General features: G+C 38.2%; 1 protein-coding gene across 6 annotated transcripts in view; it reads right to left on the bottom strand.

Annotated features, from left to right (window-relative positions):
* The window catches only part of Focad (focadhesin), a 379,256-nt gene that overhangs the window by 84,108 nt on the left and 278,388 nt on the right, over positions 1-16,760 (bottom strand). For all 6 annotated transcript variants that reach the window (XM_004631729.2, XM_023715838.1, XM_023715836.1 and 3 more), the window contains 2 exons: positions 9,799-9,891; positions 3,874-3,962 (listed from right to left, as the gene is read on the bottom strand). In XM_004631729.2, the coding sequence (XP_004631786.1) occupies positions 3,874-3,962; positions 9,799-9,891 (182 nt within the window). The remainder of the gene's footprint in view (positions 1-3,873; positions 3,963-9,798; positions 9,892-16,760) is intronic.

The raw sequence follows: 16,760 nt of genomic DNA, 5'->3' as shown, positions 1-16,760 counted from the left end.
TGTAAAATTCATATTACTTTGTTAAGTAAAATTCTGTATGAGTTGTCAAAGAGAGAGAGAGAGAGAGAGAGAGAGAGAGAGAGAGAGAGAGAGAGAGAGAGTCTTTCGATTCCCTGGGTGGAACCCTGGAGACAGGGAAGCGGGTGAACGGAGCTAAAGCAGGAAGTACAGGCAGCACTCAGGAGCCTCCCAAGCGAGTGGTGAGGATACACCTCTGCCGGCCTCCCCTCACTATGCTCTTTGCCACATGAGGGTACAAGGAGTAAACAGACATCTGCAACCAGGAAAGGGGCCTTCACCAGACCCCAGATAGGCTGGCTTCTTGCTCTTTGATTCCCAGACTCCAGAATAAGAATGAACTATCTGTTGCTTAAGCTGCTCAGGATATAGTCTTTCTCATATATCATCTTAAAATTGACTATGTCATTCTCAATCTCTTTTCTGTACAAACCTCTTCAAAACATCAACTATTTCCAACTTAAACATATGGAATACTACTGTCAAGCTTTGGTTACAATCTTACAAACACCCTGCCCAAAATAATAATAATGATACTGTGGGTTGAAAGGAAGGTACTGCTTAGTTAAAATAGTAACAAAATAATTTTTTCCAATGTAATCATAGATAATCTAAAATCACAGATAAAAAGAAAACTAAAGGGCCAGCCAGATAGCTCAGCGGACTAAAGCACTGGCTTAAGCAGAGTACAGTGACTGGAGTTTGATCCCCAGCATGCCTTGCCGGCTCCACCCCCAGGGCACACTGAGAAGGCAACTGAGACTGGGCGTGGTGGCGTGGGCCTGTAATCCCAGCGCTTGCGAGGCTGAAAACAGGAGAATCAGTACAAGTCCAATCTACATAGTGAGACCCTGCAGACCATGTACTAAATACAAAAAAAAAAAAAAAAAAAGAAAAAAGAAAAAACCAATCACTGGCTCCCAATTTACATATTTTAAAGGGTCATTTTAAAAATTACCCACTCTCTTGTTACTCTTCCAATAGCACTGATCACTAGTTTCCTGTCTATTTTCCTGATCCCTTCTTCATCTTTCCCACTTCTGACTGCAGAGGTGGTCCAGGCTGCATTGTCTGAAATTTCTCTTACTGTACTCACTGCCTAGGTAATATGTTGTGGCTTCTACCCAGATGCCCAGAAAGCTTCATGTGCACACAGGTAGAGCTTTTCAGAGGCGGCTGGATCTAGGGTATATGAGTATGGATTCAGTATGTGATGCTAGGGTTAAAGCAGTGTTGTCCGAAGTCAGTCCACTGACTGGACTTAGCACAGTTCTGGGTACGGATAATGGAAGCCCCGCTCTGGGTGTGGGTGGCATCAATCAACAGGCTGACAGCCTGGATAGGATAGAAAGAGAGAGGGGGAAGGCAGCTTTGCTGCTGCTGCTGCTGCTGCTGCTGCTGCTGCTGCTGCTGCTGCTGCTGCTGCTTGCTGCTTTGATGTTGCCTGCCTGATTGCCACCATTCATTTCCCCTCTGCGATGCCCTGCTAACATATTACCCCACCTTGCAGTCAGCGACCTAGAAACCGAAGCCTCTGTAACTGTGAGCTAAAATAAACCTTTCCTCCATTAACTTTGAGTGCCTGATATTTTGTCTCAGCAATTAGGAAAGTAACTAAGATACAGTCTCACTTTAAATACCACCAACATGCTGATGACTGCCAGACCTGAATCTCTGACTGGACCTCTTCTCAGACTCTCTAGCCTCGATAAACAACCAGTGAGAGATTGGCACCTCTCACTGGCAGTATAAGAGGCATCTCAGCCCTAACAAGTCTGAAACCTGACTCCTCTCCTATGCAGGTTTGCTCTTCTATTGTATTCCCTTCCTTAGTAAATGGAAACTTTATACTTTAAGCCACAGTCAAAACCTTAAGCAGCTACACTTGACTTTCACATTCATTTAAATTATTGGCATATTAAATTTATGGAATTTGTCTTCAAAACAGATTCAATTTTGAAGACCTTAATCATTAAGACTGTAAGACCTTGGTCCAAAACTTTGCCATCTGTTGCCAGAGTTCCTGCCATGAACATCTAACCATACCTCCCAGGATGTGTTTTTACTATAGGAGCCAGAATGGTCCTTCTAAATCACAAGTCACAACCTCGGGCCCAGGTCCTCCTAGGCTCCTCTGTCTCACAGTCAACGAACATCCTTTATGTACAAAGCCCTCCTCTCCTCTGATCTCCTGAATCTCTCTGCTTTCCTACCCTTCTGCTTCTGCTTGCTCCTTCCATGGCACACTGACTCCCTCAGAGGGAATCGCAGGGCCTTTGCATGTGGTGTTCTTCCTGGAGTGCTCTTGGGCAGTTGTCAGCCTGGCCCATTTCACCACTTTTTTCAGAAGCATTCATGTTCCTTGTTTATTAGAGGCTCTCCCTGAGCTTCCTATAGAAAATACAACACCAGCTGTTCCTCCATTCACTATGCACTCCCACCTATTTTATTTTTCTTACACTAATTAAAACCAATCATATTTCCTTTATTTACTTATTATCCATTTCTACTCAATAGATTTTAAGCTTTGAAAGAACAAAGGCTTTGTTCACTGCTGTTCTTCTATTCTCATAATAATGTGTGGCATATCAGGTACTTAATAAATACATTTTAAAATAATAAAGAGATGTCTCTATTTGGATTTTTAGCTGTGTTCCAGTGACACTGTTGAAGCAATCACTTCAAAAACAGGTCAATCACTTCAAAAACTGAGCTACAGGCCCTGATAGCTCAGTGGACTAAAGCACCTGCTTAGGCAGAGTGAAGTAGCCGAGGTTTGATCCCCAGCGTGCCTTACTAGCCCCGCCCCTGGGGCACATTGAGACAGCAACTGAGATGGGGCATGGTGGCGCACACCTGTAATTCCAGCACTTGGGAGGCTGAAAACAGGAGAATCACTATGAGTCCAATCTACATAGTGAAACCTTGTAGACCTTGTACTAAATACAGACAAAAAAAAAAAAAGTTTATCAGTTATAGTGAGTTTACTTGTAAATTTTCTAGGAACCTAACTCCTTTATAGTCAGATACACAAATAGCCTGTGAGGAGGAAGAGGGGAGGAGAGGGAAGGGTAAGGGAGGGCAGGGGAAGGCAGGACAGGACAGGGGAGGGGATGGGAGGACAGGAGAGGACAGGAGAGGACAGGACAGGACAGGAGAGGACAGGACAGGACAGGACAGGACAGGAATTCTGGGCAAATGTGAGGTAGGATGGCATTGAGTGGGGAAACACATTTTTTTTTGTTCGAAGCATGTAAAATAATCAATGACAAGGGGAAAACAGAAGGAAAATAAACATTTCTACAATGCATTAGGATTAAAATATATGGCTGTATACACTCATCCCTTATACCTGTGGAGTTGTACACCAGTGGATTTAATCAATTATAAATTAAAAACATTCAGGAAAAAAATTACCTGTACTGAACATGTCTAGGAGACCTTTTTCTTGCCAGCATTCCTTAAACACAGTATAACAACTACATACATAGTCACTACATTTTAAAAGGTATTATTAGTAATCTACAGATGATTCAATGTATATAAGAGGATGTTCATGAATACGTGTAAATACTATGCCATTTCGCATGAAGGACTTGGGCATGCATGGCTTTTGGTACTGGCAATGGATCCTGAAACCAACTCACGTGCATGTAATTTACAAATAAAGGTCTCCCTATTGTACCTAGGAGTTTGAAAACACACATACTAGATCTCCCAGTGTTTTCCAATTTGGGCTCATAGAGAAGGCAAATTGCCAGTGCTAAGGCTTTGACATTTATCACCATTCCCACTCGCATCCCCATAGCTCACTTCCCACAATAAATGATGAACAACAGAACAGCAACCCCTTACCAGAGCCAGGCTGTACTTTTTTTATATTGTACCTCCTCAGGTCCTTCTTTCCCATGTTTCAACTGCAGCTCCAGCTCGCCTATTCTTCCCTACAAAAAATGAACATAAATCAGCATGCAAACTCAATGGCTAAAATGATTTTAAAGTTTATTTGGGAAATACAAATCCCTTCCCAGTGGCCCTTTTTGTTCCTGATAAGATATCTGCTCAGCTGTTTCTACATTCTCTGGAGGTACATCCTGAAGAAAATACATGTTTGGCAAGTTTAGTGCAAAGAGCTTCCTTTTGGCATAGCTATGCTTTTTTTTTTTTTTTTTGGTGAAACCGGGGATTTAACTCAGGCCCTTGAGCTTGCCAGGGACGCGCTTATTCCACTGAGCCATCTCCCCGGCCCTTGGCACAGCTATGAAAGCAGATTTGAATTTCATCGGTCCCACTTTAAAAGTTCTCTACATGGTAATCATCTGCTTTTGTCAGTAACTGATAATGTTAGCTAACAGAGTATTGTAACAGAACAGCAAAAAATTAGTTGCATGAAAATCTTAACCCTTAAGACACAGATAATATGCAACCAAAGTTATGCACTAACAGCTCCATGTTACATTTCTAGTTTTGTTTTGTTTTTTGTGAACTTATAAAATTACGGTTCTCAACTGCTGCCATGCAATGAAAATATAGCTAAATTATTCTTTTAAGAGCAAAGCCTCCAAGTATTTATGGTCCTTTTCATATTTTTATACTCAGGTTCATTACGGTCAGATACTCCGGTACTCCATCAAGGAATAGAAAAAAGAATTAAGATGTGTTATGTGCATGCACCAACCCTCATGAGAAATGAAAACATGCACAGCAAACATGGATAGTACTAACAAAACTTTTAAATGAAATTAAGACATTAGTTTGCTGATGGGCTCTGAATTGGACCAGAACTCATAGACAGGATTACTAAGCAATACCTGACCATCTTCAGAAGTGGCTGTGCTGTGTTATACTCTCTTGGGTAGTGAGTTCTGTTTACTTCACACCTTCACCAACACTTAGAATTGTGAGGCTTTTAATATCTGAAATTCTACTGGATTTGAAATGGTACTCATAATGGTTTTGATTTTATTTCACTGTTTACCAATGATATTGAGCATCTGTTCACATGTTCCTTATTAATAAATACACATACATCCTGCCTGTTTGTTAATTATGTTTCTTAAACTATGGCCATTTACTACTAAAACATTTATTTTTCATAATGATTTTCCAAGAAAGATAAAGGTCAGAAAAACCAAAAGTTAAAATCTGCTTACAAGTAAACAAAACACAAGAAAACTAGAGATTGTGCAACTTCCTAAGAAGGCCCAATTTTCTCATTTTTTCTGTACTCATAAATCAATACAACCATTCTATTGTAACAAAGTCAATGCTGCAGTTTTTTCCTATCAGAGCTTCTGTTCCTTCCACTCCCCACCTGCAGAACGTTTCCCCAATCCCTTCCACCAAGGCTATGTTCAGCTAATTATCCAGAGCCACTGCCACTGCTGCTCCACTGGTAATAGAGATCCAGTGTCTTTCTACTTGGTCACCTCTGCTTCTGCCTAAGGCTGGAAAATGTTCACTAGCTCACATCTACATATTTCATCTTAATAAGAGAAATCCATATACCTCTCCATACTGAACAATTCAAAACCCCAAGTTTCTGTGGGAAACTTAGATAAGGCTGGAAAACAGCTGTCTAATAGATGCCTATGGTGTTCAGTAATCAAATTCATTCCTTCTAATCAGCCTCTAGAAAGCAAAACAGAATGTACCTTTAGCATGTCTCCTGCATAAAACACAGCTCCTCTAAATGATACTCTATTTTAATGCTATAAAATATGCTCAGACCAGATGGAAGTAACTACAATTCCTATGCAGTAGAACTGGTCTCCAGAAATTCTTGATATAGACAAGACGTCTGACAGTTCTCCAATTCTTCTAAGATACCATAAAATCTAAGTATGTGCACCCATTTAAAATAATTGTTTAGCAGTTATAACTCATCAACATCTTAAGTAATAGCCTAAAATATATTGCTATATTTTAAAATAATGCCAACAACCTAAAACACATTGCTGTATTTTGAAATAAAACCAAAAGACTATCTTTGTATAGTCTGTTCTTTCAGTTTCACTTTATTCAGAATTGCCACAATTCTCAATGCAAATGGGCTGAGAAATCCAAAGTAAAGAGATCTTAAACAATAAAGATATGTACTATCATCCTCAATAGTAGAAACATAGAATGTACCTGCACTACTAAAAATAATCAGCAGACTTTTCATAAATAGATCAGTCTTGTAAAATTTTAAACTAATTTGCATTACTTACCATTATGAATAATGATGTTCTTAGGGAAAAACGTGACCCAGTGAAAAAAGTTGAGGCTCTGGAGTCAGACAAGTCTGGGTTAAATTCTAGTTCTTTCATCTACTAACTGTTGAATTTTAAGTCATTTGCTCTATTTTCCTAACTAACCAGCTTTTCCATCAATAAACTCATTGTATGTGGAGTTGATAATGCCATCAAATGGGTCTCTGTGAAGATTAATTGGAATATTATATGTTGACTGTTAGATATACACTAGTTATTTAATAAATGATAGCTCATGTGCAAAAATTGTGGATTTTAAAAATTCAATCCCAAGACATATGTAAGAATTATACCATATCCTATTCAATTTAGCCTTTCCTACCCTTTTTTATTTTAGGGAAGGGTCTACAGGGTGTTGAAGGTCTCACTACTAGATCAGACTCGTATGATCTACCTGTTTATAGCCTCCCAAGAGTTGGGATTACAGATGCACACCACCATGCCTAGTTTCAATTGCTGTCTCAGCGTGATTCCCAGTGCCTGCTTGCAGGCGCTGCTCAGCTATCTGGCCAGCCCTTAGCCTTTCTTATTCTAAGATCGAAATAAAATTCTTAATGAGTTCTGAAGGAAAAGTTATTTGTCCCTTCTTCAGGCAGTTTCCTTCCTTGACTAAAGCACTGAAGACAATGCCCTGAAATTTCTAGTAGATGTCAGCCTCCTTTCCTGGCCTGGGTGTTCACTGGACTCACGGTTTTCCCTTGTATTTCACACACTCAGCATGAGGCTTGGCCAGGAAGAAACTGTCCTCTGGTGAAGCAAAGCTAGAAGGTACCCAGGAAACTGTGACTGCAAGGAGTGCACATTCTAACTTGAACTGTCTCTATTCTCAAGTAAAAACTATAACTGGCTAAGGCTGTGTATTAGTGATGTTAAAGACACACAGAATCACGAGTAATTCATTCACTCATTAATCTATTCAAAACATGCTCATTGATAAAGATAAAAAATTGAGTAGGATAACAATGAGTAAATGGAAACGGGGTTCAAAAACCAACTCTAAAATTTAGATAACAATGCATTAGGGGGCCCACCTAAAACACTATTTTAGGCTAAATGCATTGAAATCACCTGGAAGTTTGTGAAGCCCACAGACTCCTGGCTTCCTAATCATTTTGAGTGAGTCAGAATCTCTGAAGACACTGAATTTCAGTGTTTCATAAAGTCCAGGCTTAATAAACTCTTTTACAACCAGGTTTTAATTTGAGATGAAACCACCAAGGCCCATCAGTCACTCTTCCTACCCTATTCTTACTCCCCCCCCCACCTCCGTTTTATAGGGAAGCTCTTGTCTTTAATGATAATGTCATAATTCCTAAGAGTCCATCAAAACCATATGCTGGGTCATAAATTACTTTAGTAGCATCATACAGTTTTCTAGTAACTTTAACATTGAACTTTAAACTAGAGAAAAGAATTGAGTTAACTGTTTCTCCAACACACTGAAGTTACTTCTAATTTTGAAAGTTCACAAAATTCATAATATCGTATTAAGTAATGTCAAATTGCATATAAGTATTTATTTAGTAAGCAATTATTATGTTTTACATGCTCATGTTAGTGAGAAAGACAACAGAGAAGGAAACACTGCTGTCTTTAAAGAGCTCCAGACAACTAATGTGATAAAAACACCAAGAGGGAACACAGAGCTACCCAGGAAGTACACAGAGGATGCAAGCCCAACTGTGGAGAGGAGTACCAGGCTGGGCAAACAAATCTGAAGAACAGGTAAAAGTTATGTACGTGAACAGCAGTCTACAATAAAAACTACAATGTACATCAAAGCCAAGAAGAAACAAAAAAGTGGAATAACAGTGAAACATAAATATCATCCCCAGTACCAAAAGAAAAAATACAACTTAAACATAAATATCCAGGAAGAGAGTCAAAGGACAGGGCTGGTCCTCTAACCTCAGGATAGAGGAAGACAATGAGTTCAGTCTGGGAGGCTCTGAGGTTGAACTGCTGAGGTAGTTTGCTTGTCCCAGACAAGTGGGGACATTCAGAAGGCAACAGGACAGAAAAGGTACAGGTCAGGAAGGAGCTCTGGACAAGAGAAGCCAATCTGAGGATAGGGAACCTCTAGTATGTAAAGTTCAAGTTGTTAACTCTCACATTCCTTTATTTTTTATGTTTTAATATTTTGGGGTCAGTTGTTTTTTTTTTTTGTTTTTTTGTTTTTTTTTTTTTGGTGTTTACACATATGGGCCTGATTTATTTCACTTGAGTATGTTCTCTAGTTGTACCCATTAACCGACATGACTCCAGTTTATCATGTTTCATATCTAAGTAATACTCCATTGTGTAAAAATGCTACATCTTCTTTATCCATTCTCCACTTGACAGGCATCTGTGTGGTTGCCAGGATTTAGCTATGACAAATTATGCTACTATAAACATAGGTGCACATATATCGCTATGGTGTAAGGTTTTCAGTTCTTGAAAAATAACCAGAAAGAAAATAGCTGGCTTGAATGGAATCTCCAATCCTTACTTTTGAAGGAATCTCCACACTGAATTCCACAGTGGTTGTATCAGTCTGCACTCCCACCAACAGTATAGAAGTGTTCCTTCTTCTCCACAGCCTCTCTGGTACTTATTAATGGCTGACTTCTTGATGTTAGCCATTCTTTTTTTTTTTTTTTTTCATAATTTTATTGAGAAACAAATAGCAAGGAGACAGTTTCAAATCAAATTGGTAGGACAGTTTCAATAATTAACACATTGCAGGGGCTGGGGAGATGGCTCAATAAAATAAGCGCTTCCCTGGTAAGCACAAGGGTCTGAGTTTAATCCCCAGTTCCACCAAAAAAAATTAACACATTGGATACATTCTTCCTAGTGGTTAATTGCTGTACAAGATGCGGACATGATATCCTATTCACAAACACTATTAGAACAAATCCCTCTATTCATGAAGAGAACGTAACTATATATCTATCCTAACCATTTTGAATACACAGATACAAAATGGACATTCATCTGTATCCCCTTTTTTGTTTAGTTCCGTCATTTGAATATTATAGGTGTATGAACTCAGCAAAACATTCCAAAAGAGTCCAGCAGTCCACAACAGTATTGGGACTTCCACTTGACTGGCAATGTCAGAAATTGTTAACCTGAGTCCCCCACAGCTCAACATAAAGCATGGCTTCACTTTTTATACTTTGTTTTTATACTTTTCTGCTGGATGTTAAGACCAAGATAAAGCAAGACCTATGCAACAAGAGTTGTAGCTTTTGGATCTGATAAGGTGGGGTCAGTTTTTGAGACAAGGTCTCATTCTATAGTCCAGGTTGGCCTTGAACTCATAGCAATCCTCCTGCCTCAGCCTCCTAATGCTGATGGAATACAGGTATGCACCACCCCACCTAGCTCACATTCTTTTATGAGTGAAATAAACAAAATAAAACAAACCAAAAAATACATTTTTGATAGAACTGTAACATTAAATATATGTTTGCAGTAAAATCTGAGATAGGGAGGAAACACTCCCCACACAAAGCAAATAATCCTACAGTGTCCTTACCTGCAAAACAGCATGATATGCCCGATCCATGTATGCGAGCCAGGCCTGTGGAAGAAACATTGCGCGGTGCCACTCAGAAGGCTGGGTGTGAACCTGCAGGAGCAGCATAACCACATGTTAGACTGCAGAACATTAAAACAGAGTAAAGTTAAACTGTGTCATCAATTCTTTTTTTTCCTTTTATTTAAGTGGTTTAAGTTCTAAAACACTCAGTCCAGGATCAAAAACATAAATATTATCTTTTGAATATTTCCAGAAAAAAAGAATTTGGAGTTGTATAAGGACAAAGTATAGCAAGCCTGGAATTTTCTAAATTACAGCAAATACAATACTACAATAACAAGTTAAGATGTATGCATAATACAAATCCAGCCTTGAAAATTAGTGAGAGACACTGCAAAACCTCTTACCAAAGTCAGGATACTAGATATTTTTAACAAATCCTCCTAGTAATTTTGATAAAAATAAATATTGCTTATATCTTAGATTTCAAATATGACAATTTCTGAAGTAATAAACTTACATTGCTAACAGAAATACCATGTGTAGAAACCACAGTGGTAAGGGCATGCAAATGAGTAGAGCACACAGCAATTGTATATGCCCTTTTATCAGTGTGGGTAAGCCAAAGAAAAGCGACATATGCCAACACTAAAATCCTACCTCTGAATAGAGACCCAGACAAAACATCTGGATTTCATAGTCATTTCTGTTTCTACCTATCAGCATGCAGTTATCTTGCAGCAAATCTTCCCAAGGTCTGCTTCTGCTAAGGAAACATTACTCAAGAATAACATTCATAGTGCATCATATTTCATGCTTGCTATAACTCTTCTCATCAAAAATGCAAACAACTAAAACTTTAACCTGTGTCCCATAGCCGTTAACACCCCCAAAGACAGAAATTTACTTGTAATTACAGCAGAATCATGATAACTAGTGTTTCCATCATTAAAAATTAGTTTTCTCAAGTGTCTCGTGATAGGAAGATAACATCCTCTCTGATAATCATAGCTGGTTCCCCTGGCCTCTGGAATGTTCCTTAACCTCAGTCTTCATGAGAGCTACTCTGAAAGATGTTGTGGAAGGTGAGGATTATCAGCCATTCTGTGTGTAGAGAGCTTTCCAGCTAGCAGGAGAGGCAGATATAGCCACAGATAGACTACAAAGCAAAAATCTGAATGAGGATGAAGAGCACAAGATTAGTTTTGACTGCCATTAATCATTTCTCATGCGACTGCTATTTTTTTTAAGTAGACACTTAAATGATATAAAGTAGATACACTATGAAATGAATTTTTTAAATTATAAAGATTGATCTTTCCTCTTGTTTTCTCATTAAGTATTCACTATACCAAGTAGAGTTGTGAAAGCCTTCTCACTATGTCCACAAACCTCTCTGAAGGAATGAGCCCTCCAAATCCTGCTTTTTCTCTTGCTGTCCAGGAAGCAAATGATGCAACTCAGGACACTTACGGAGCTAGGGAGGTATTTGTCCATCCTTGGCCTTGCTCTCTGTTTCTGAGATGTGGGCAACTCTTTATCCTATCAAATCTATTTCCTTTAAAAAAAAATGTTAACTATTGTTAAACCCCATTTTAGAACCTGGATTTTTACAGAAACAATACTCAATATCAAACACAAAACTTTTACTTTACAATCTGAAGACATTTTAAAATCTTCCTGCCAACTAAATCATAGGAATCACTGCATTACTGAGAATGTCCATAGCTGCATTAAACTGGCAGAAAAAAACACTGAATACTTTAGGAAAACAAGGTTCTTGGGGCTGAAAAGATGACTCAGTGGAATAAGCTCTTCCCTAGCAAGCGCAAGGGCCTGAGTTCAATCCCTGGTTCCACGAAAAAAAAAAAAAAAAAAAAAGTAAAGAAAAAAGAAAAAAACCCACAGTCTTAATTTCTTCTTAAAGTTGAATTTTAAAAAGGAGAGGACTATGGAAAAAATGTAAATCAGCAAATTAAATGTTTAGTTTCTGAAAACAAAGACACTTCTGCCAGTAAAGCTATTCTAAAGGTCACAAATTGAAGGGGTGAAGCTAAACCTCCTCCTGCTGCTCTGACCACCACTGAAACTGCAGGGCGCATAACACCCCAGCCTACAGGCAACCTGAAGTCCCCATGTTCTAAGGGATCAACCCAATCTTAGGGTTCCTCGGAGTTAGCTATGAATGAATCTCTTTAAAAATGCTATCTCTTGCTCTTTCCCTTAATAAACAGAAATTTAGGGAAAGAGCTAGAAGAGTGTTGTTCTTATGTCCTAGTTGTATCATGGGCAAAGGGCCTCTTTCGACTATTTTTAAGCTATTTAAACTCGTTACATAGTCACCCATATTGCCTACATTTTAGGTTAATGTTGCTTAGCTGGAAGATAAATTCAATTAGCATTTATAAAGTATGAAAATTAAGACTAATTTGCTGTATTTGTGAGATACCTTTGAAGGAAACTCAGTCAATGAAATAATTTAGAATCATGAAGTTACAACACAGTTATTAATCAAATGATAAAGCAGGGTCTGTAACCACTGGGTCATCAAGTTTTATTTGTTTGCTTTTGTTTTTATGTATTTGGTGCAGGGTCTCACTATGCAGCTCAGACTCATAGCGATCCTCCTGTTTTCAGCCTCCCTAGCACTGGGATTATAGTCATGCACCACCACACCTGGTCTTGTGTCCTCAAGTTTTAATAAATGTTTGAAATTTACTTTTCTTTACATATACTCTTACAGTGATAGCTGAATGCTAGACTATTGAAATGAGCAGGTCTTATGTCTTAGGGAAGAATAAAGTTGGAGACAGTGTGTATAATGAAACATTACATTTTGCCTAAAAAAAGAGGGCACATGAAGAAAATATGCAAAGAAAGCTACCAATAAAATATGTATTAGGATCGAAGCAAATTACAAGATTAATTAAACCAGGTAGTAAAGGCAGACCTGATTGAGAAGGTGAAGTCTGAGCAAAAAATTGAAGGTAATAAAAGACATATATGCTAGTGGGGTAATAAAATGGTTCAACTGTTATGGATGGAAAGGTTTGGTAAGTCTTCAAAATGTTAACTATAGAATGTTAACTATATGATGTAGCAACTCCACTTCTATGTAGAATTCAAAACAAATGAAAACAGGTACTAAAACAAAATGTTTAAAAATGTTCCCAGTAGCACTTTCACAACAGCCAAAAGAGAGAACAACCTAAATGTCTATCAATGTACAAACGATGAACAAAATGACATACAAATACAAAAAATATTATTCAGCCATAACAAGAACTACCAATACATGCTATGAAGATACAGTGTAGAAGAGCCTTGAAGACATGCCAAAAATGAAATAAGTCAGACAGAAAAGATCAAATACTCTGTTTTATGTACATGAAATGCCAGAGTAGGCAAACACTCAAGACAAAAGCCGAGTAGTGGCTGCTAGAGGTACAGCAGAGGCAAGAGGCAAAGGGAAGGGAGTGGGGATTAAAACAGATAGAGATAACAGCTGCCCAACACTGTGAATGCACCATAGTGCCAGTGAACTGCACATTTTACATTTTAACACAGGTAACTGTATACTATGTGAATGTCACCTGAAGTTAAAAAAGAACAAACCCAAGTTGCAGCAAGCCCACTGGGCAGGCACAGAGCTGATCTGTGTAAGAAACAGAAAGAAGGCCACATAAATAGACAACGAGCATGAAGAGAGCAGACAGGGAAGGGCTGAACAAGGACCCAAGAGCTCAGAGCATCTGCGGTCCTTCAGGACTGGATTTTGATCTTACTAAATAGACAGGCATTTAAGGTTTTGAGAAGAATGATGCAATCTCACTTACAGTGCAAAAGATCCCCTGGCTTCTGTGTTAAGAATAAGAAAGAAAAAAGCCAGAGATGGACAACCTGCTTGAGCCCACTGCAATAACCCGCATAAGAGATGACCGGGCTCAGACAGAGGGGTACCCATCACTCGGGGCTTGAAAACTCAGCGCTGCATTATTTCTACCATGCTCCAAATGGTAGGAGGACATACATGAAGACAGAAGAACCAGGAGGAGAATTGGCTTAGATAAAGTGAAGATGAAAGCTCGGGGTCAGAGTCCAGCTATCCTAGTCACCAGTGCTACCCTTCCACAGTCCTTATGATACGTAAAGGCATAATTTTAATTAGAGGGCCAGAGAAGGAGCAGTGATGTCCGGAGATGGGGCTAGAGAAAGTGCCCACAAAGGAGCACGTATGAAGTGCCCAGAGAGCTAGAAATGCTCTAGCCAGGACACTGCTACCTTTCCTGGTACTCTCTAGATTCCACTTTAGACTATCTGCATAAAGACCTTTACCTCACATCAGTCTCAGGGGCAGAAACCATGCCTCATTCATCCTGGAATCCCTTCCATGGTACCTAGGACAGTGTCTTACACCTAAGTATTTAATTAAGTACCTGCAGAGTTTAAGAGAATCAATTATACAGCAAAAAAATTCTTGCCATATTAAGACTGTAACACCATTAATTAATAATTGCAGAAAATTATGGTGGTCAACTTTTTATATCACTCTGGAAACATAATGGTGAAAAATTTTTTGAGTTGACACAGCTAAATGAAAACACAAGTTGTTGAGCACACAATACTTTGAAATTTTATAAATACATGTCTAAAATGCTCTAGTCAGAAAACTTTTTATTTCAGATAAAAAATATAGTGAATAACAATGCAAAATTTTAAGGGCAGCATTATAAACTTTGTCTTGAAATTTCAAAATAAACATTTTTTTTTGTATCATATAGGTTCTAATTGTGTATATCTGAACTACTAGATTAACAGAAAACATCTTAGAATCACACTTCACAAATATTGGGGAATATTAGGGAAGAAAATGAGACTCAGTCATGTTCCTCACTGATACATGTTTTATCCAACAGGATTACACAGAGATAAAATTTTTTGTTAATTTACTATTCAGAATATATTGCCCAGCCATTTGAGTATGTTCTGTCTCTTAAATGATCTTAACAAATTCAATTGTAACATTTACAAGGAAAAGATACATTCGGCTTTCATTAAATACTATAAATTAAGTAAGACAAGTTTTGGATGACTTTCTTTGTTGAACCAGAATGGAATAAGTGGAGAAGTGTGTAAAGCTGACAGGTAACAAGGGTGTTCTATTAATTTTAGAACCCCAATCCTATAAAACAAGGCAAAGTTCATGCTTCTGCCTGATGTACGTATCACCAAAAGGACAACTATACCAAAACAAAATAAAACAAAGAGAAAAGTATCTCATTTAAGTCACTACAAAAACATACAAGAACTGAACTACTACACTTGATTTTGTGACACACAGGTTTTATTAACATTCCCAGAAGAAATCATTTGCTCTTAGCATTAGAGACCCCAAATGCCATTCAATGCCCACTGTTTTTATATAAGAACAGGCTTAAATTTTCTACCAGTGGTAATTTTGTTGGCACAAAATAACTCATTATGCCTGTCTCCTAAAATGTAGTGAGCAGGGAAGAAATAAAGGAGAGCTTGCAGAAGACACATGTTTAAATTAAAATGGCACGCTTCTCTGCAGGCGCTTTGGAGCCACTCAGTGTTCTTCTCGCTTCCTCATCCTGTGTTGCTCTTCCTCCGCTCCCTTCATCACTGTCTCCCACCTCACCCTATTTCCAACACGATAACTTTAGCTTGAAAGCTGACAATTCAGTCACATTGCAAGCAAACGCTTACTCTGTTATTTAATAGAAGGGGAAACCCAGTTACCATAACAACTCACATGCACATGGCAATTATGGAGTACTTAAAGCACAGCAAACCATACTTTTCCTGGTATTTTCCAGGAGAATCTATAATAATCATAGATACACAATTTCTCCCTATTACTATTATTCATAATTTTCATCAAATTCTTACATATTGCATGAATGGTAACACAATTTCATCTACTTCATAAGAAATGTGGTTTCTGCATTGTTCTTTTTTTTCCCCCCGTAAGAGTAAGAACCATTTATTGAGAGAATGATAGCTTTTGTTTAAGGGAGCCAGAGGGGGGGCCCAGAAGTTGGGTTGTCCTAAGAAAAGCATTTTTAAAATAAGGAACTGAAACAAAAAGAAAGTCCACTTTTTATATTTTAAATAGTTACATCATATGTACTTTGGGGCATAAAGGAAGAAAAGTTAAAGAAAACAAAGGAAAAACAAAATTTATAAGGCCAAAAGAATCAAATGATAATCACTTTAAAAGAAAAAATAGATCCAAAAATTTCATTCAAAGTACAGTTTCCAATGAGGCTGGAGAAGTTTTCTCTAAAATAAGAAATGAAAACATAGCTTATTACTTAATGCTAAGAAATAAATATGACTGGGGAGAATTGGGAAGGATTGGGAGAACTTGTGTGTGCCCCAAAATGGAGAAAATAGTGAAGCAAACTTGCCATTCTTATCCAGGACAAATCAAGGTCATCCAATTTGGGTGAGAAGGCATGTTGATGTTAGAAAGGCCAAAGAATGAGAAGACTGAAGCAAATTCCAGGGATGGAAACTGTCATTCACCTTAGCGTCCTCTTCACAGGAGCAAAGTTCTCAGGATGAGAAGCAGTTATAAATCATATCATAATATTAAATTGTTAATATTTTAATGATATTTTAAATATCATAATATAAAAAAAATTTACTGGAGAAGCCCAGTAGGTCTAAAATTATTTCATGACTACTAAGAAATTGATTCTAACACTTACACTAAGAGGCGAAAGACCCAGAAGATCCAACATGATCCTGAACGAGAACCAAGCTGGGAGACTCCCACTATTTAACTTCAAGACTTACTACAGGGAGGCTGAGGCAGGAGGATCGTTGAGTTTGAGACTAGCCTGGGCTACAAAGTGAGCTCAAGGCCAGCCTGAACTGCATAGTGAGACCCTGTCTCAAAACCACCAAAAAAAAACATAAAACAAATGAAA

This window comes from Octodon degus, unplaced genomic scaffold, assembly GCF_000260255.1.
Source record: "Octodon degus isolate 3935 unplaced genomic scaffold, OctDeg1.0 scaffold00044, whole genome shotgun sequence".
In the NCBI taxonomy this organism is placed as follows: Eukaryota; Metazoa; Chordata; class Mammalia; order Rodentia; family Octodontidae; genus Octodon; species Octodon degus.
The sequence above is the reverse complement of the archived record's forward strand: the minus strand, read 5'-3'. Positions and strand labels throughout refer to the sequence as shown.